This window comes from Antechinus flavipes, chromosome 2, assembly GCF_016432865.1.
Source record: "Antechinus flavipes isolate AdamAnt ecotype Samford, QLD, Australia chromosome 2, AdamAnt_v2, whole genome shotgun sequence".
Classification (NCBI taxonomy): Eukaryota; Metazoa; Chordata; class Mammalia; order Dasyuromorphia; family Dasyuridae; genus Antechinus; species Antechinus flavipes.
In genome coordinates, this window is record NC_067399.1 from 38381204 (window position 1) to 38401633 (window position 20430).

General features: G+C 40.4%; 1 protein-coding gene across 11 annotated transcripts in view; it reads right to left on the reverse strand.

The window, feature by feature from the left end:
* LOC127547583 (zinc finger protein 260-like) overlaps positions 1–20430 on the reverse strand; it is a 203983-nt gene that overhangs the window by 29462 nt on the left and 154091 nt on the right. For 3 of the 11 annotated variants that reach the window (XR_007950204.1, XR_007950202.1, XR_007950203.1), the window contains one exon: positions 13781–20396. The exons of 2 other annotated variants lie outside the window; for them this stretch is intronic. Coding sequence is in view for 1 of the 9 variants with exons in the window: in XM_051974492.1 (XP_051830452.1) it covers positions 862–988; positions 5226–5243 (145 nt within the window). In the remaining 8 variants the exon portion in view is untranslated. Of the gene's footprint in view, positions 1–861; positions 989–5225; positions 5313–8312; positions 8891–13780; positions 20397–20430 lie in introns of those variants that run through there. 6 more of the 11 variants (XR_007950207.1, XR_007950205.1, XR_007950208.1 and 3 more) reach the window with 6 other exon arrangements.

Sequence of the window (20430 nt, forward strand, 5' to 3'; positions counted from 1 at the left end):
TCTCTAAGGAAAAGGGGCAGGTCTAGAAATGCCAGGGGAGAAGTAGCAATGACCGTTGAAGGAAGTTTCCCTCAGCAAACATGAGGGAAGGGACAGAGCCTTTGGTGCGGACACAGGACAGATGGGGTCACGTTCACCCACTCCTAGTCTGCTGGGAGAAGTCTTTCCTTCTCTGCCCTGGGGCTCTATGGAGAACCTGAAGCCTGGCTGAGTAGAGAGTGTGAAAGGAGAGCCTGCAGGGCTGCAGAATGAAGCTGCTGATTTCCAGTTGGACAAAGAAGGACTTTTTGTCTGGGAAAAGCAGCAACTGCTCACAAACTGCCCAAAGGTCTGAAGGCATCTCTATATAAAAGGTATTTGTGTGACTCTCTCTCCCTGTCCAGCAAATTCAAATTTGGCCAAGCTCCTCAGCCCCCACAGCCATGGACAGATGGAATTCTCTGACTTTGCAGTGGCTCACATGTGATGCTCTCCCTGCCATCTCTGCAAGTCACCATGGGATGCTCCCCCAACTCTGCTCTGACCTGCTCTTTGCCCTTTAACTTTTGTAACCCTAGTTTCCTTCACAACTTAGCTGAGGATCAGTGATCTCTGGCATGAAGCTTTTTCTACACCTCCACTCCCCCCCCCCCCCCCCCCCCCCCGCCCGGCACCTGCTACTGCCATCTTGAAAAAAACCTGTTTTATTTTGACATTTCTGTTAAGAAGTATTGACAATCTAGGAGCTCTCTGATTAGTATAGAAGCTCCATGAGCAGACCCTTTTTACCTTTCTTTTCCTAGTGAGTGCCATAGTTCCTGGTACTAATTTGGAGAGAAATAAATGATGACAGAATGACTAAAAAAAAAAAAATTATCTTACCCAGAGAGAGAAAGTTTGTATAGTTCTCCAGCATCACATCCCTGTACATGTCTTTCTGGCCAGGATCCAAATAGCTCCATTCCTCCTGGGTAAATTCCACAGCAACATCTTGGAATGTCAGGAATTTCTAAAACATGATAGATTCTTAACTTGACAGATGAAAGAGTTTTTAGAAGCTACCTACTAATGTGGGGTTGGAAGGAAAGGAGGGAATCATTTGGATCTCCAAATGTAGCCCAAAAATGAAATAAAATTTATTTTTTAATTTCCCTTTTTTCCTTTTTAAATAATAACTTTTTATTTTTCAAAATGCATGCAAAGAAATTTTTCGACATTCACTCTTGCAAAACCTTGTGTTCCAAATTTTCTTCCCCCCCACAGTTGTTAACAGCAAGTAATCCAATATAGGTTAAAAATGTGCAATTCTTCTAAATATATTTCTGTCTTTAACATGCTTTACAAGTAAAATCAGATCACAAAGGGGAAAAAATGAGAAAGAAAGAAAAAAGCAAAAAACCATCTACAAAAAAAAAGGTGAAAATACTATGCTTTGATCCTCATTCAATCTGCCTCTAGATGCAAATGGTTCCCTTCATCACAAACCTACTAGAACTCCCTTTAATCACCTCACTGTTGAAAAGAGCGAAGTCCATCACAGTTGATCATCACATAATCTTGTTGTTACTGTCTACAATACTCTCTTGGTACTCACTTCACTTAGCATCAGTTTATGTAAGTCTTTCCAGCCTTTTCAGAAATAAGACTGCTTATCATTTCACACTGAACAATAATATTCCATTACACTAATAGCACAACTCATTCAGTCATTCATTTTCTAGTTCTTTGCCACTACAAATAGGGCTGCTACAAACATTTTTACATATATTGTTTATTTCTACTTTATTATGATCTCTTTGGAATATAGACCCAGTAGAGACACTGCTGGATCAGAGTGTGGTCAATTTTATAGCCTTTGGGCAAAGTTACAACTTGCTTTCTAGAATGGTAGGATCAGTTCACAACTCCACCAAAAATATATTAGTGTTCTAGTTTTGTCCCATTCCTTCCAACATTTATCATTCATGTCATCTTACCCAATCTGAGAGGTATGAAATGGTACCTTAAAATGGTTTTAACTTGCATTTCTCTAATCAATAATGATTTAGAACATTTTTTCATTATAGGGAACTATGGACACAGAGTGCCATTGGTTTTAATTTTTCAAATACAGAACAGTGTTGTTTTTTCTTTTGTTTTTCTTACTTTCATTTTGTTAAAATAGAAAGATGGAATTACTAGTTCCCCATATTCAGCCAGCTAGCTACAAAAACATCCCCTTGGTTAAAAATAAAACAAAACAAATTTCTCTTGCTTACTGCTTTTAAATAACCAACCTGTGTGCAGCAAGCAAGCCTAAGTAGGATTCTGATTGGCAGTAAATCCAAAGGTGTTCCCAGAAAAATGTACTACTGCAGTTTAAGTCAATTATGTAGGAAAATTAGAAACACAGAAAACCTGTAATGACATCAATTGGTTTGTGAAAATAAGTTATAAATGTATAAGGATATAATAAGTTTGGAAAAGAATTACTGAAGAAAGAAATGAAGAGTGTGAACCACAGATAGATGTAGAAATAAATTAAGTGGATGCTCAGATTAGAAAAGAAAAAATTAAATTGAGCATATACTTATAAAGATATAAAATACTGAATACAGAGAATGGGCATCTTGTCGAGGGCCAGGAACTCTGGAAAGGCGTACTTATATCAAGGACAGCAGTGCGCTTATAGTTAAGCACTTATTCAGTGTGATTGATGGGATAAAAGTGCTACATAATTGATATAATGATGTAACCACTCTAGTTGGCATATAATTAGTGTGATATGGTGATGTAATGGTTTATAGTTGGCACAGGTTCAGTTGCTGTAGGGATGTAATTGTATTGAGGTATTTAAGGGCTGAGAGGACTGGGATCAGAGAATCTCAATCACAGACACAGAGAAGACTCTGGACTCCATCTTTGACCAGCCTTGTAGTTGCTCTCCTGCCTTCATCACTTCTCTACCTAAAGAACAAGGCCCATTCTGAGACCGTCCAGAAAGGAGTCCGGACTTTACATTTTGGTGCCTAAACATGGGGCCTAAGAAATACAGGGCCTTGCAAAGCAGGACACAAATCAGCTCAGTGAAGAAATCCCCATGACCCAAAATAGGGTAAGTATAAAAATAGACAAGTGGGAAGATTTGGTAAGGGCTAAACTAGTGACTTTCGTTTTTCAGCTAAAATGGGGCAAATACTAAGAGAAGAGCCTCCCTATCCCAAGGGAAATGTGCACAGTTAGGTTAATAAAGAAGAAAAGTTTGTTGGTAACAGAAGCAGATCAGCGGGCTCTTAATGTATCAGAGAGCACATCTTGGTTCTCTAAGGAAGAAAGATTAGATATGTGGGAACCAGTGGAAGAGCAACTAATTGAATATTATCAGCTAAGGGTCCTGATTCAATTCTGAGGAAACATTCCTTATGTACAAGATAATACAAGTGGTTTTAAGGAATCCTACAAGTTCTTTAAAAAAAAAAAAAAAAAGGAAAAGTTTTAAAGAGAACAGTCAGACAAGGAAGTGTGAGGAGAAAGGGAGTGTGGGGTGTGAATGGTACTGAAAAAGCAGCTGAAAAACATGGAGAATTGGACAAGAACAGCGATGATGAACTTAAGGGATGTGGTGCTTCTCACTTTCACAGCTCAATTACATCAGAGCAGGCGCCCTTAGGGCATTCCCCATCTCCTGATTCCCTCCCCTCAATTTCACCTCTGAGAGTGGAGGGAGGAGGAGGAGGGGGAGAGGGCCAGTGATACCATCAGTACCACCCATGCAGCAGCTCTGTCCATCCCCTATGACACAATTACAAAGGGCACTAATTAAAGCTAAAGAGGAAGGATAGAATACATCTGATTTGAGAATAGACGTGTACCTGATGATTGAAGAGGCTGACTCTTCAGGTCAAGAAAAAAGAAGATACACTCCTTTTAATCTGGAAATTATCAAAGATCTGAAGAAGGCTTTCACTCTTTATGAGTCTATGTCAACTTATGGTAAGATGTTATTAGAGAATTTAGCTTCTGAAATTTTAACCCCTAGTGACTGGAAATCTATAGCAAGGACATGCTTAGATCTTGAACTTGTGGCTTTCTGAGTACAGTGAACTCTGTGGAATGCAAGCCCAAAGAAATAAGCAAACTGGAGTTGATATACCAATCACCTGTGACCAATTAGCAGGTATAGGTCCTTATGCAGACACTTTATCACAGATTAAATTACCCTATAGCAGCATATGAGCAAATTGCTGCTGTTGCTGCTGCTACTGCTGCTACTATCAAAGCATGGGGCACCCTCCCAGGAAAAGATAGAGGGGAAGCCTTCATGAAAATAGCCCAGGTCCAAATGAACCCTTTGCTGAATTTGTGGGACGTCTGCAGACAGCTGTCATACGAACTATTGGTGAAAATGTAGCAACAGAAATTATGATAAGACAACTTGCTAAAGAAAATGCTAATGAGGTTTGTAGAAGACCCAAGAAACATCATGTGGTTCCATCTCTGACTACATGTGCCACTGAAAAAGCAAGCCTGTTAACTCAATGTGTATGACAATTGACTCATGCACATCAAAAATTGTTAATAAGACTGTTGCAGGACATCATTGGATTCTCTGACACTTGAAGTAATGGACAATAGACTGGTTTTAGACTATCTTTTGGATAAGGATATGTATGGGTGATTGTTATTTATATACCCTCCTTCTAGGACTTATGGACATATAATTCCTCATGTTGATTCATATTGTTTGTTACATCAAAACTAGTCTGTGTTATATTACTATGTACTTGTGTGTGTGTATATGTCTCTATCTCAGATTGCTTAGTATATCGTGAGGAAGAAAGTCAGGGAGGGAGGTGAAAAATGTGAAAATCAAAACTTAAAAACCAACAACTGTTAAAAACCATTTTCCCATATGAGTAAGGAAAAATGAAATAAAATTTTAAAAAAAGAAAGAAAGAACTACCATGAAGGCAGAAGCAAGAAGACTTGGACAAAGAATGGACAATGTGCCAGGGGAAGTGGGGATGATTCCAAGATCATAAACAAAATGACTGGAAGAATGATGGCGCTTTACAAAGAAACAAGAAGTCTGAAAGAATTGCAGGTGGGAGATTGTGGGGGAAGGTGAGCTTTCTTTTGGTTATGTTTCACTTGGGACACGTCTAACAGGTGGACTGTGATGCAAGAGGGATACTAGGAGACAAGTTAGGCTGGGCAAGGTTTGTCCCTCTCTCCTTATTCCCACCTTGACGTGGCTGTATTCCTACCTTTTTCTTGAATGCCATGGTCCTCCAAAAATCAATCCTTTTTCAGTGTTTTCTTTGAGATTCGAACCTTTCCCAAGTCTTGTCTCCCTAGAAGATGGAAGAGTTACCTTAGAATACATTTTTGCTTCCCAGAACTGACTTGGTACTGGTAACAACAGTCACTACTAGGAGAGCAAGATTTCAAACTGTGCAGATTTCGCCAAAAGGTACAGGGACATCCCACATCAGCCTTAGAAACCTCACCTTCAAACCTGAGCACCGGGACACACAAATGCCCACTTTTTCAAATACTGAATAAGATAGAACAATTATCATAATTGAAGACAACATAATAATAAATACTAAATTAAAACCCTTTGGTGTCGAAAAGAACTGATTATCTAAAGAAGAGGTCAGTAAACAAAAACTCTAGTTATATTGAAATATATAGTTTTATATATACTCATACAAATAACAGACAAATACATCTGAGAAATAGAAAAGAGAGAGAAGAATAATTTAAAACTGAGAAAAGAGAAAGGAAAGTACAAGAAAAAGCAGAAAAAGAACACAGATAGAAAAGTAAAAAGTCTGGAAGAACTGGCTCCAAATCCTACCTTAGTAGGATCTGGCATTTACTAGTCCTGTGAGCCTGGCCAAGTCACATTGCTTTTCTAGGCTGATGAAATGAGAAGGCTGGACCTGGAGAATTCTATGTTCCTTTACTGGGCAGGTAAGTGGTACAGGACACAGAGTACTAGGCCTGGAGGCAGGAAAATATAAGTTCAAATCTAGCCCCAGATTAACAGCTAGATGACCCTGAGCAAGTCAATCAACCCTATTTGCCTCAGATTCCTCATCTATAAAATGAAGTGGAAAGGACTCCACCACCTTTGCTAAGAAAGACTGAAAACTAGCTTGATACAAGTGATACAACTCCACAACATAACTCCCCTCCAGATTGCAAAGTATTTTAGGATCATAAAGAGATCAGTAGGGATGTAGGTACCCACATACACATCTATACATTTTTTCAAACTTATCACCATTTCATTGGTTGGGGAGGTTCATCTCCCTCCAGGTGCAGATCGTCATTTCTCTGTGACCTGGGACAAAACCTCAAAAATTCTTTTCATCAAAACCTCAACTTAGCCAGGCCAGACCTTGAAAGATGTTGAGATTATCCCCAGAAGCCTCTCCAGGTGGATAGGACTTTTCCATTATTTATTTGTATCCCTTCCAAAAATAAAAGTTCTCTTTCCTCCTTGTAGATAGACCCACTTGGTCAGCTAAATCCTGCCACGCTGCCAAGGCTCTTTGATACAGACAACTGAGGACCAGCTGTATCTAAGTTTAGAAGGGACCATCACCTGGCTAACTCTTTTTATGTTCAACATCATAATGCACAAAAACTTAACTGGATGTTTGGCCCTGGCAAGTCACTCCACCCATATGCCTCAGTTTCTCCAACTGTACCTTGAAGATAATCATAGCTCCTAGCTATTCCCCTTTAGTTTATCTGAAAAATGAACATAACAGTGGCGTCTACTTCTCAGGGTTGTTGTGAAGATTAAATGAAATAATATTCTAAAAAGTACTTGGCACAGTGCCTGCCTCATAGTAGGCATTCTATGTGTATTTATTTCCTTCCCTCTTAACTCATCTGAATAATGAGGGGATGAATAATAGCATCTCCTTGTCAGGGCTGTTGTGAGAATTAAATGAAATAATCATATTGACAAAACATTTAAGGTTTTTAAAAAATAAATTTAGAACTAAATACAATATAAAAAAGAAAATAAGTGGGAAAAGACAGAAAATAGAAAAGCATTTGTCATGTGCCTGAAGAACATAGGGAGGATTCAAAATATGTAATAGTAAATTTCCATTTCAAGAGCATGTGTAATAATAGTAGACATCTTCACGAATGCCTATGTTTTCATTGCTTTCTTGTTTATTGTCTTGTTCCCTGCAGTATGCTTTTTATACTTTTTTTCTCCTTTCATCCTATCCCCTTTCCCCAAGCAACATATTTATGTTCACACATTCATACACATAAGCACACGCATCTCTATCTCACTTACATACACCTACATAACAGACACCTTATCTGTACTCCCCTCATACATCTATACACACACTTTTATACACCTACGAGCACACACATACTTATATTTACATCAAATACACACACACACACACACACACACACACACACACACACACACACACACATCTACATGCACTTGTTGAGGCAGGAGTTTCCCCAAGACCACGTTCCAGGCATGGGAAAAGAATTCACAAACTCAAGTCTTCAAGTTAAGGCACAAAGATTTATGATAATTATCACGCCAACTGAAGCTGCTCAAGTTCCGAGGAAATTTACCAAAGAGCCAGAAGCAAGAAGATAATTTTATAGCAAAGAAGTCACTGATGTATTAATTTTATGGCTTAGAGGTACAACTGAGGAGTGTAGGAGTGGGGCAGTTCATTGAATTGAAACCACTGGGTTCACAGACCAACAGATGGTTCTCCCACAGGCAGAGACCTGTTTGTGACACTGCAGAGACCAGTTGGTTGGCCCTAGAGTTTCTCAGGAACTGCTACATTCTCACACACAAAAACGTATATATAGATATATACGTAAAGATGCACACACACACATAAACACCCATACATGGCATTACTCAGGCAATTACATAGAAATACACACGCAAATCCTCTCTTGAGAAACCTCAATAATAATAATAATAAAATCTAATAAACTCTACCCCGAGCCTTGTTACAATGTTGAAAATCTCCTCTTCCCCGACTCAGCTAATTCTGCTCTTGGTGTCCTTCACTTGCCTGGCTATTCTTACTCTCCTCCACCCACGGAGCCCTCCCGCCTTCCTTTCCTCCCTCTCCTTCTACCTCTTCTCCGTCCCTTTATCCCACTCCCATTAATCTACACACCTGCACTTTAAACTCCCACCTTTTAAGGTCTTTATAAAGGGTCGGCTAGTTTCATTCATGCTCACAAAAACGGGTCAAAGTAAACCTCGGAAGCCACATCCCCCCTGACTCCAAATCCCCCCGCCCCCCTCGGCTTTTTTATCCATGCCTTACCTCAATAAGGTGTCCCAGGTAGCTCCCCCAGTGCACGGACCCTAGAGGGCTGGGCCTCTTTTTACTTTTTCCACCGTCGGTTAATCAATGTTTATCGTTTAGTAATTTACATTTTCCTTGCTGGCACTCAGCTGGTGCTTAATACAATGCAGGAACCTAGTCCGTCCCTTTTTACAACAGAAGAAAAAAGCGGGGCTCAAGGTTCTAGCTCGGGTCACGCTGACAGAGAGCCTCGCGGGCAGAATTAGAATCCAGAACCCTAAAGATTTATTTCTCCCCCTCTCAGCTCCAGAAGCCATCTCTCCACCTGGGCTTCCCCAAATAAAAGCCCTCCAGATCCCAGACACTCAACCATAAAGATCGCAATATTCCCCAAATTCCACCTGAGGAAAAAAGGATGGAAATGGTCATCTCGCCAACTGCGCCTGCTCAGATATAGCGTGGCCCAGGCGGGCAGCCGTCATACCCGAGAGTCCTCTCCTGGCTTCTGGGAAATGTAGTTTTGCGACTAGCGCGCAGGCGCACGGCTTAGTTCACGTCATCGGGGCTTAAACTGATTTAAAGCATCAGCTGCTGAGGCTAGATGGGGGCGCCACGGGTTAAGCTAGATGGTCCCTGTCCCAGAGCAGCGGGGAGAGCGAAGTAAGGCCAGACACGAGAAGTGACTTTAAAACATTTGCGAAAGAAATGCCAAGTTCCTCCGCATTGTGAATTCTTCACGTGACTGAACCGCAAGTGTCGGGGCCACACTCCGCGTCATGAGGCACGTCACTGCCTCGCTTTTGCATGTGCTCTTCCGCCATCAATAAGTTCCTCGAGGGCAGAACTGCTCTGGGTTTTTTCTTTTATATTCCCGGAGCTTCGCACCTGCCTGGCTCAGAGCAGAGATTTGTGTGTCGGACTAGGAATTGCAGCCCTGACCTTAGCGTAGAGAACTTATTTGTCCCCTCGTTTATTCACATAAAAAAGGAACGCTGTATCTATGATAGACGCCTTGTCATGGTCTGAAATACCGTACAATAAGGAGAGACTTGGTGCCCTATTGCTCTTCTGCAATTCCCAGGCTATACTGCAACCCATTCAACATGTAAAGGACTGCTTGCCATCTGGGGGAAGGGGTGGAGGGAGCGAGGGGGAAAATCGGAACAGAAGTGAATGCAAGGGATAATGCTGTAAAAAATTACCCTGGCATGCGTTCTATCAATAAAAAGTTATTTTAAAAAAAGAGAGAGAGAGATTGAGCAACAAAGTAAAAAAAAAAAAAAAAGTAAATAAATCCCATTCTTTACCACAGATCTGGTACCTGTATTCATTGGGGTTTGGGATTTTTTTCAAAAAGCCTGCCCTGGGTCAAGGGGATCCCATTGCTGTTAGGGGACCTCTTCCCTCCACTCTCTCACCTCATCAAAGCCTTTGGGCTTACAAGACCAACAGATGGTTCTGTTACAGGCAACACTGCTTATGACACTGGTGAGACCAGTTAGCCCTAGAGTTTCTCAGGAACTGCTACATTCTCACACTTCATCACCGACAAATATAAACACACACACACACAGACCTCATGCATTTATGCAGACATACTAACACATCTAAAACAAGATCAGCAGTGCTGACACATAATGACATTTCTCTCCAGATGGTTTTTGTCCAAAAACAAGGATCCCAAGCCTTCTCTTGTGGTTTTCTATTAAACTCTACCCCGGATCCTTGTTACAATGTTGCTTGGAGTCTCTCCTTCTCCCCACTTCCTGGCTAACTGCTCCTGGTGTCCTTCACTTGCCCTACCCTTCCCCACCCAGGGATCCCTCTCTCCCTCTTCTCACCCTTTCCTTTATTCCACTCCCATTAATCTACACACCTGGATCTTAAATCTGACTACCACCTTTTAAAGTCTTTATAAAGGGTTGGCTTTATCATTCGTGCTCACAAAAACAGGTCAAAGTGGTCCTTTAAACCCACATCCTTCCAGACTCCAAATCCCCTTCCCCTACATCCCCTCCGGCTTTTTATCCATGCCTTACCTCAATAAGGTGCCATAGCTATTTTCCACAGTACAGAGAACCACGAGGAACCTCTTTTTGCTTTTTCCATAGACGCTTAATCAATGCTTATTGTTTAGTTATTTACATCTTCCTTGTTGGCACTAGTTGGTGCTTAATCAATATAGGCTGCAGCTAGTCCTCAGGTGCGTAGTCCACTCCTTTTAACAGCTGAAGAAAAAAGTGGGACTCAAGGTGCTAGCTCGGGCCATGCAGCCAGAGAGCCTCAGGGGCAGAATTAGAACGCAGGACCCTGGGGATCTATTTCTCCCTCTCTCAGCTCCCGAAGCCATCTCTCCACCTGGGTCCCTCAAGTTAGAGCCCTCCTGCCGACAGACGGGTCTGCAACTTTCCCCAATTTCCACTTAAGCAGAAAAGGGATGGAAATAGCTTCTAGCAGGCATGAAAGGGGAGATGGTAGCAAATTGAAGAGATAGTTATTAAAATTGCTATGAGTTCTGAAATCACTTTATTCGCTCCCTTTCTCTGGAAATGCTAAAACACTCATTCTGGGAACTCGGTTTCCCAAATTGTCTTGTTGCCGTAGTTAAGATAATCACAAAGTATCCACACTGCCTTGATTAGCAACTTTAAGATACCGGACTTTTTTAGACTGTCTTTGTCATGTTGAGGCAGAAGAAACCCCAACAAGATTAGGATCCCTAAGTCATGTTACAGGTTTGATGAAAGAATTTGTAACCTCAGTCTCCATAAGCTGCTTGACAGTGGGTTAATTTCCAAAGGAATTTTAGCAAAGAGCCAAAAACAATTAGACCCTTTTACAGGAAAAAGAAAGATCTGGTAGAAGTACAAGTGAGGAGTGATAGGGGTGAAGCAGTTCCCCTGTGAAAGATAAGCTCCATAATGATGATCTTTGCTATAGGACTAAGTCAGCTTTGAAGTACTTTCTATCTCCTTTCTCCTAGGGTTTTCTCTTTAATGCTCTCTTTCTTCAAAGTATAATTAACTGTGGTTAGTCTCCTAACTCTTCTATGGATTTAACCTGCCAGTCAGTGATATGTTCACATATCATGTCTTATTTTTTAAAATTACTTCTTCCAAACTCCTTTACTTGGTAACCCTATTGCACTCCCAAATTTATTTCCTTTTTATCACACCTGTTGTCTATTTTCTTCTCCTAAATAAATGTACCTTTTGGCTAAGAGAAAGATCTTGTGAATTTGTCACATGTGTGTGTCAAATTAGGAATTGCTGCCTTATGGACCCACACTTAACACCATATACCAAGATAAGATCAAAATGGGTCTATGACCTAGGCATAAAGAACGAGATTATAAATAAATTAGAGGAACATAGAATAGTTTATCTCTCAGACTTGTGGAGGAGAAAGAAATTTGTGACCAAAGATGAACTAGAGACCATTACTGATCACAAAATAGAAAATTTTGATTACATCAAATTAAAAAGCCTTTGTACAAATAAAACTAATGCAAACAAGATTAGAAGGGAAAACATTTTCACAGTTAAAGGTTCTGATAAAGGCCTCATTTCCAAAATATATAGAGAACTGACTCAAATTTATAAGAAATCAAGCCATTCTCCAATTGATAAATGGTCAAAGGATATGAACAGACAATTTTCAGAGGATGAAATTGAAACTATTACCACTCATATGAAAGAGTGTTCCAAATCATTATTGATCAGAGAAATGCAAATTAAGACAACTCTGAGATACCACTACACACCTGTCAGATTGGCTAAGATGACAGGAAAAAATAATGATGAATGTTGGAGGGGATGCGGGAAAACTGGGACACTAATGCATTGCTGGTGGAGTTGTGAACGAATCCAACCATTCTGGAGAGCAATCTGGAATTATGCCCCCAAAATTATCAAATTGTACATACCCTTTGATCCAGCAGTGTTTCTATTGGGCTTATATCCCAAAGAAATACTAAAGAAGGGAAAGGGACCTGTATGTGCCAAAATGTTTGTAGCAGCCCTGTTTGTAGTGGCTAGAAACTGGAAAATGAATGGATGCCCATCAATTGGAGAATGGCTGGGTAAATTGTGGTATATGAATGTTATGGAATATTATTGTTCTGTAAGAAATGACCAGCAGGATGAATACAGAGAGGACTGGCGAGACTTACATGAACTGATGCTAAGTGAAATGAGCAGAACCAGGAAATCATTATACACTTCGACAACGATATTGTATGAGGACATATTTTGATGGAAGTGGATTTCTTTGACAAAGAGACCTAACTGAGTTTCAATTGATAAATGACGGACAAAAGCAGCTACACCCAAAGAAAGAACACTGGGAAACGAATGTGAACTATCTGCATTTTTGTTTTTCTTCCCGGGTTATTTATACCTTCTGAATCCAATTCTCCCTATGCAACAAGAGAACTGTTTGGTTCTGCAAACATATATTGTATCTAGGATATACTGCAACATATCCAACATATAAAGGACTGCTTGCCATCTAGGGGAGGGGGTGGAGGGAGGGAGGGAAAAAAAATCGGAACAGAAACGAGTGTCAATATAAAGTAATTATTAAATAAAAATTAAAAAAAAAAAGGAATTGCTGCCTTGACCTTATCATAGAGAACTTATTTTTCCCTTTGTGTACTCACATAATAAATAGCATAATTTGTCATCTATGATAAATGTCTTGTTATGGTTGTTCCATGTCTGAAATATTGTACAATGTAAAAGTGAGACTTGGTGCTGTATTGCTCCTAAGAGCACCACTTCTGCCTAAAAAGAGAGAAAGATAGACAGGGAAAGAGAGACAGACAGAGACTGTGTGTGTGTGTATGTGGTCTGTGTGTGTCTTCTCACATTCCTATTGTTGAACTGGAAAGGGACCCCAAAAGGTTGGGCTCACAGACTGGGGTTGGAAGGTGTCTAAAAAGAATTTGCAGGCTTGGACCCATTTCCAATCCAAGGGGGCAAAGTTTATTGTACTTGTAATGCCATTTGAAGTGGTATAAATTCCAAGAGAATTTAGCAAAAAAACAGAAGCAGAGACACATTTATCTAGCTCTTCATGTCATTGAAATGCTAATTTTGTGGCCCAGAGGTAGAACCAACAATGTATCAGTGTCCCAGTTTTCCCACACCCCCTCCAACATTCATCATCTTTTCCTGTCATCTCAGTTAATCTAACAGGTGTGTAGTGGTATCTCAGAGTTGTCTTAATTTGCATTTCTCTGATCAATAGTGATTCAGAATACCTTTTCACATGACTAGAAATGGGTTTTAATTTCTTCATCTGAAAATTGTCTGTTCATATCCTTTGACCATTTATCAACTGGAGAACGGCTTGATTTCTTATAAATTAGTTAATTCTCTAAATAATTTGGAAATGAGGTCTTTATCAGAACTTGTAATGTCGAGACTAGCTTTCTGGCCTTGAGATCAGCCTTGGTCTCAGCAGAATAATCACCACAAGAATAGTTAGAAATAAAATCCAAAGTCTTTATTGTCTCTTTTAGTCTCCCAGTCTGAACCAGTCTGCTCCACAGTCTCAGTCAGTCTGGCTCATAGTCCCTGCCAGCAGTCTAATTCACAGTCTGACTGTCTGACCTAGTCTCTTCCAGCATTCTGCCAGTCTGCCAGTCTCTCTTAGTGCAGGAGGCAGGAGAGCCACCAAAAGGATGATCAAAGATAGAATATCTGTGGCTGACTTTGTCCTGAGTCATCACTTTTACAATGACATCAACTGTAGAACTATTATATCACTATGCTAAGTACTAAGTATATGTAAACAAGATAAATATATGTAAACTAGATAAACTAAGTACTAAGTATATGTAAACTAAATAGATTGTCTCATCAATTCCACTGAGTTAACACCTTTCAAATATACTTCTCCAAAGTTCTGCCCTCTACATCTCCCGCTTTCTTTTGTTTTAGAACACAGGTGGTCACACCCTCCCTGACTTCTCAGGAAGGAAGGTGAAAATCACCAAAGGGAAGGGAAATGGGGAGTCAAACCAGATATTGTTAGCAGATTTCCTCTAGGCTGAAATTGAAACAGGTATACATAAATCCATTAGCATGGGAGGTATTACACAAGGATATTGTAATATAACTCAGGCTAGTTGTGATGTAACATACAACATGAATCAACATAGTGATATAACGAACAATATGAATATACATGTACATAAGTCCTAAAAGGAAGGTATAGAAATAACAATCACACATACACCCCCTTCATCAGCCAAGAGATAGTCCAAAACCAGTCTATTGTCCAGTACTTCATGTGTCAGGGAATCCAATGATTCCTGCTGGTTTTAAAGTCCTGCAACAGTCTTATTGCCAATTTTTGATGCTCATGAGGTAATTGCCATAACTGCCATGTTCTTTCAGTGGTGGGCACAGTCAGTGATGGAACCACCCAATGTTTCTTGGGTTTTCTCCTTCGTTTCAAGGGTCTGCTCCGTCTCTCTCCGATGGACAAGGCGAATACAGCTCATTGGCATCCATCTGATTCCTTCTCCATCTGTAGAATTACAAGCAAACCCTCTGCCCCAAGCAGTTAATCTATCTGGTCCCTTCCATTCACCACTTTCTGGATCTGTCCATATCACCTGGTGATTATCTAAAGATAGTGGAGCTACTCACACTGGACACTGCTCTTCCCATGGGTTATAAAACCTGTCTGCCGGAGCCAGTGCATCTTTATCAAAAATGAAAAAAAATTAATAGTATAAAGAGCTAAGTTTAAAAGTTCTCTAGAGTTACCTGTGGCTCCCCATTTTGTTTTTGGAGGAGCGTCTTGATGTCTCTGTTTCTCCCCTCTACTATTGCCTGTCCTTGAGGATTAAAAGGTATGCCAGTGGGTCTAAAATCTTATACTGTGCACAAAAGTAAGTTTAGAAGTATATGCAGGTCCATTATCTGTTTTTATTGCTTGTGGCACACCCATAATTGCAAATGCTTGTATAAGGAATTCAGTGACCACTCGGGCAGTCTCTTTTGCTGCTGGTATTGCAAGAGTAAATCCTGAAAAAGTGTCTACTACAACATGGATAAAAGACAGACGACCAAAAGATTTATAATGGGTCACATCCATTTGCCAAATTTCATTGGGTCTTAAACCACGAGGGTTCTTCCCCGGAGGCAGTGTAGGAGTGTGGAAAGGAAGGCAAGCAATACAGGCTTTAACTATGCTCCTAGCTTCCTCTCTTGTTATTCCAAATTATAAACGTAAAGCTCGAGCAGCTTGATGATATTTAAAATGAGATTCTTGGACTGCCTGAAATAAAGGAATATTAGTCAACATGGTTAGAAGGCTATTTGCCTTTGAATTACCATCAAAAATAGGACCTAGAAGTTCACTATGAATGTGGATGTGCAAGATGTAAATCTTACCTGGATGCTTTCTCACTTGCTCTTGAAGTTCCTTAAAGAGCTGATATATATTAGAAGCTACAAATTTTATATGGGCTATGGCAATTCTTTGTACCACATCTATTGAATAGGCCGAACCAGATATTATATTTATATCTCCTGGATAGTAAGAGCTAACATGACTGCATACATTCATTCTGCTGAATGGACTGAAAAGGAGTTCTGACTACTCTCTTTATAGTGAAGTCACGAGAGTATACAGTATAAATGCTATGCTTGGATGCATCTGTAAAGATACTTGGTCCTTTAAGAGGAACTTTAGAAACCTTTTCTTCAAGAATCCATCACCAATTATGTAATAGTCTGGTTATCTTTAATGGAGACCCATGTGTAAAATTTGGAACCATGGCCAATAAAACTTGCCACTCTGGGATGGTTTCACAGCATAGATTGATTTGTGCATTGGTATAAAAGGTGTATATCTTGTCAAGTCTTCTCCCAGATAATTGTACTGCTCGCTTAATGGTCTTTAATAAAATTCTAGCCACAAGCACTGGGTAAGGAGTAAAGCTTTGTTCTGGTTGTGCTGGGAGGTTCACCCACTCTATCACAATGTCTCCTTGATGAAGGAGTGCCTCTTATGTAACAAACACTGATATTTCCAAGGGTTTTTGAGTGACTCTTTCAACCACATTGGATAAAGCCAGTTCAACTTCTTTCAAAGGCTCTTGAGCTTCTTTTGTAAGATGACATGGTGAATTTAAAGCACTGTCTCCCCTTAAAATGTCATATAATGGTTGCAATTGATAGGTAGTAAGCCTAACATTGGACGCATCCATTGGATATCTCCTATCAATTTCTGAAAGTCATTTAAGGTGTTTAGCTTCTCTGTTCTTAAGGAAAGTTTTTGTCCTGTAAGCACCTTAGAATATACTTCATATCCTAAATATTGAAAAGCAGCATGCCTTTGAATTTTTTTCTGGAGCTATATGCAATTTTTTAGTTCCTTAGTGTTTCTATGATCTTTTGTTGACATGCTTCTAACATTTGCTCCTCAAGTTCACATACCAATATATCATCCATGTAATGTAATAACATAACTTTTGGAAATGCTTTTCTTACTGGAGTAAGAACAGCAGCCACATGCATTTGACCATAGTCTGGCTGTTTTTTCATTTCCTGTGGCAAAACGGTCCATTCATATCTTTTATAAGGCTCAGCTAAGTTAACGTTGGGCACTGAGAAGGCAAACCTTTTCATATCCTTCTTATCTAGAGTGATAGAATAGAAGCAATCCTTAATGCCTATAACCCAAAGAGGCCATTCTCTAGGCAATTGAGTAAAAGATGGAAGTCCAGGCTGAAGAGTTCCCATAGTTTCCATCTGTTCATTTATCTTTCTTAAATCAGTCAACATCCTCCATTTTTCAGTTACAACAAATACAGGGGGATTCTAAGGACTTAGGGAAGGTTGTAAGTGTCCTTGGTCAAGCTGCTCCTATACTACATCTAATAAAGCCTGAAGTTTATTGCTAGCTAAGGGCCACTGTTCTATCCACACTGGTGTATCAGTTCTCCATTGAATGGGAACAGGTGAGACTGTTGGCAGACCTTCAACAGTAGCCCTTACTAAAAAACCAAAGTACTCATTTGTAATTTTAACTGTTGTAAAATATCTCTTCCCCACAGATTGATGGGGATTTTTTTCTACCACAAAAGTAGTAAAAATTTCTGTTTCACCTTCAAATATCCATCTCAAAGAGATAGCACTAACTTCAGCTACTATTGATCCTCCTATGCTAGACATGTAGGTGTCTGCCTTAGTCTTTGGCCAGTGACTGGGCCAGCTGGCCCCTCAAATGACTGTATGATTTACACCTGTGTCTACCGATCCTTCTAATGGTATGCCATTTATATAGATAGTGGGCATAGGTCGGTCAGTTGTCACAGCTGCTGTCCAGAATATTCCTGGATTCTGCTGCCAGAATGGGGACCACTATCACCAGATTGCTTATTAGGAGTCTGTATGAGTAAACCTGATGCCATTACTTCTCTTGGTTGATAAGTCACACATTGTCTACCTGTATTAGTGACTGGGATATTATCTACACATTCCCCATTTTCCCACAACAGTGTGTGGATGGACACTGTTTTGCACGTACTCTCAGGAAGTGAAATGGTCAAGCCTACTTGCCTGGAGGCAAGGGTCCATAGATTGGAGAGGAACAGATTTCACTTCTCCAGGGAGTATCTCAGTTGTCCCAGCTGCATACAACTCTATTCTCCCCAATTGTAATCCCTTTCTCCCATCAGGTTGCTTCCTGGCTGATTGGTCATGTCTGGGTACTGAACTTCTAGGCACTCTGGGTGTAGCATCGGCTGCCATCATGTCCCAAGTGTTTTTTGCCTTGGGCCCTGGGGCTGGGTTCCTCATTCTGTTTCCCTGAATAGTCTACATTCTGAGGCTCCATGGAAGCCTCTGTTGCATTTTGGACATGGGGTTTGGGGTCTTATTTTCCCATCCTGTTTTCTCATTCTGTCTCTATGCCAACATTGAGCTTTCAGATGCCTTACTTTACCACAATGAAAGCATTGACGAGTCTCTCTGGAAGTCCCTTGCCAAAAGGGACCCTGTCTTCCCATGTTCGGATCTTGGGAAGTCTGCATCATAATCTGGCTATAAAAGGCATTTTTGCCCACTGTGGCACAGCATCTTATGATCTCCTCTGAAGGAGCATCCTTGTGTAGTTTCAGTATAATTCTTCTACAAAACTCATTAACATTTTCTCTAGCAAGTTGCATTATCCTAATTTCTGTAGGGTATGATGAGAGTGGAGTGAAACTAACTAAGTATGAAGAAGGCTCAGGTAAAATCTGATAAAATAAATCTTCAACAAGATGTATGACCACAAAATGAAAAGGGAGCTAGTGATAACATATAGGCCCATCAAGTTTATTGGCACATCTCCAATTTTAAAAGGTCTACAGGAAGATCCTAGCATATGGAATGTTTGTAGAGTGGAGGATTTTGTGAAAGAATGAGTTTTTCTTCTTTGTACTTGAAAAGGACCAAAGACATTAGGGGTCAAGGTCAGGGTACAGCATGACTGCCTGATCAGCCCAAACTGAGCTCAAAAGGGTCTGCCACACACATCGTCCCTTTGACCATGTGGGATGGATACGTCCCTGGATTTTTACATCTCAGATTTCCTTTGTGTTGCTTTAGTTCTTCTATATGCACTCAGTGGGACGTCTGAGGTTGAGACACAATATAATATGGATCATTTCTCTGTTGTGTGTAGAGGTTTGGCCTGAATATACTAAGAAAACAGAGGCTCTGGATCAGCCAGCACTACACCATGCATCCTTGGAACCATTAGGTTACAACAATGGGAGAAATATGAAATACTGTGGATGAGTCCACTTACCTTGGCAGTACACTATAAAGGGATGTACACTACATGAAAAGGTTGATGCACGAATCAGTGTTCAGTGTTTGGGAAGCCCAGAAGAAAAGGATGGGAAAGTAGCCTGACTACCAAACTGAAAGTCTTCAGAGCTGTTGTGCTAACTTCATTGTTGTTCGGCTGTGAAACCTGAAAAGTCTCCCTGCACCATGTTAGAAAATGGAGACATTTAATTGAACTGTGTTAGGGATGATAAGATGGGAGTCACGTTAAGATGAAAAGGGATGGAGAGAAGGACAGGGAATCCCCATCAATTCAATTGAACAAATACTTACAGAAAAGCGAAGTGGAGAATGCTGCAATGGATGAATACCATAGATTTAGATGTTCCCATCAGCAAGGGCAATCACAATACCTGTCCACCCTGTGTGTGATTTCTGGCCATGTCCACCCGATTCAATGGAGGTTTCTCTCACTTTTCCCTGTTATCTCCAGGATGCTGGTGAAACATTCTGGCTGTCCACTTGTTATCTCTGGGGTTTGTCACAGGACCAGCCTGTTTTCCCTTCTCATCACATAATTGCCAATGACATCTTTTAATCCCGTTCTTCAGTGTTGAGAAACATTTTTCATCAGAGCCTGTTCCATCTACTGTGGGCCTCTAAATTGTGCTCTGTGTGACATTAATTTTAAATGTTTTTTTAGAGATTGTTGCATTCCTTCTCCCGCTGACATACTACCTTCTCTTGCCCTGGTACAAGCCTCTCCCTGTGTCCTAGTGTGTCTGCATGCAGCATTCATACTCTCAGCCTAATCTGTTCCTCATGTCCCCAGACCTCCCAGACTGTTTCCCTTTGCCAAGCTAGGCTGAACAAAGAACTGAATTCTGGATTTCCCTATCAGGATATGGTCTGATGCAGTTTCCACATCTGTCAGGAATAGAGTGACCAATATTAAAAACACAGTCCATTACTTTCCCAGGAAGCTTGGGGGTCATCCAAGGAGTTCTGTAATTTCCTGAAGGTAATCCAGCTTGCTCTTTTTTTCCTTTTCAACTTAGACACCTGTATGTCCAAGATGTACATAAAGATGGGCAAGATCTATGCTCTATCCAAAAGCAGTCTCAGCTAAGGCTTGGAAACAAAAGAATTTAAATACAGATAAGAGCCCAGGTTAAATGAACTGAAGATGGAGAGAATTCAGAGACTTTTGGTCCACAAGGTATCCTGAGGAAAATGCATCCCTTGAGTTGTTGGAGGGGAGGTGTTTATTCTTCTCTTCTGTACTGTAGTATCTTCTTCTGAAGAACTACAAAGAGAAAAAAAGATTATTAGTCTCCTTG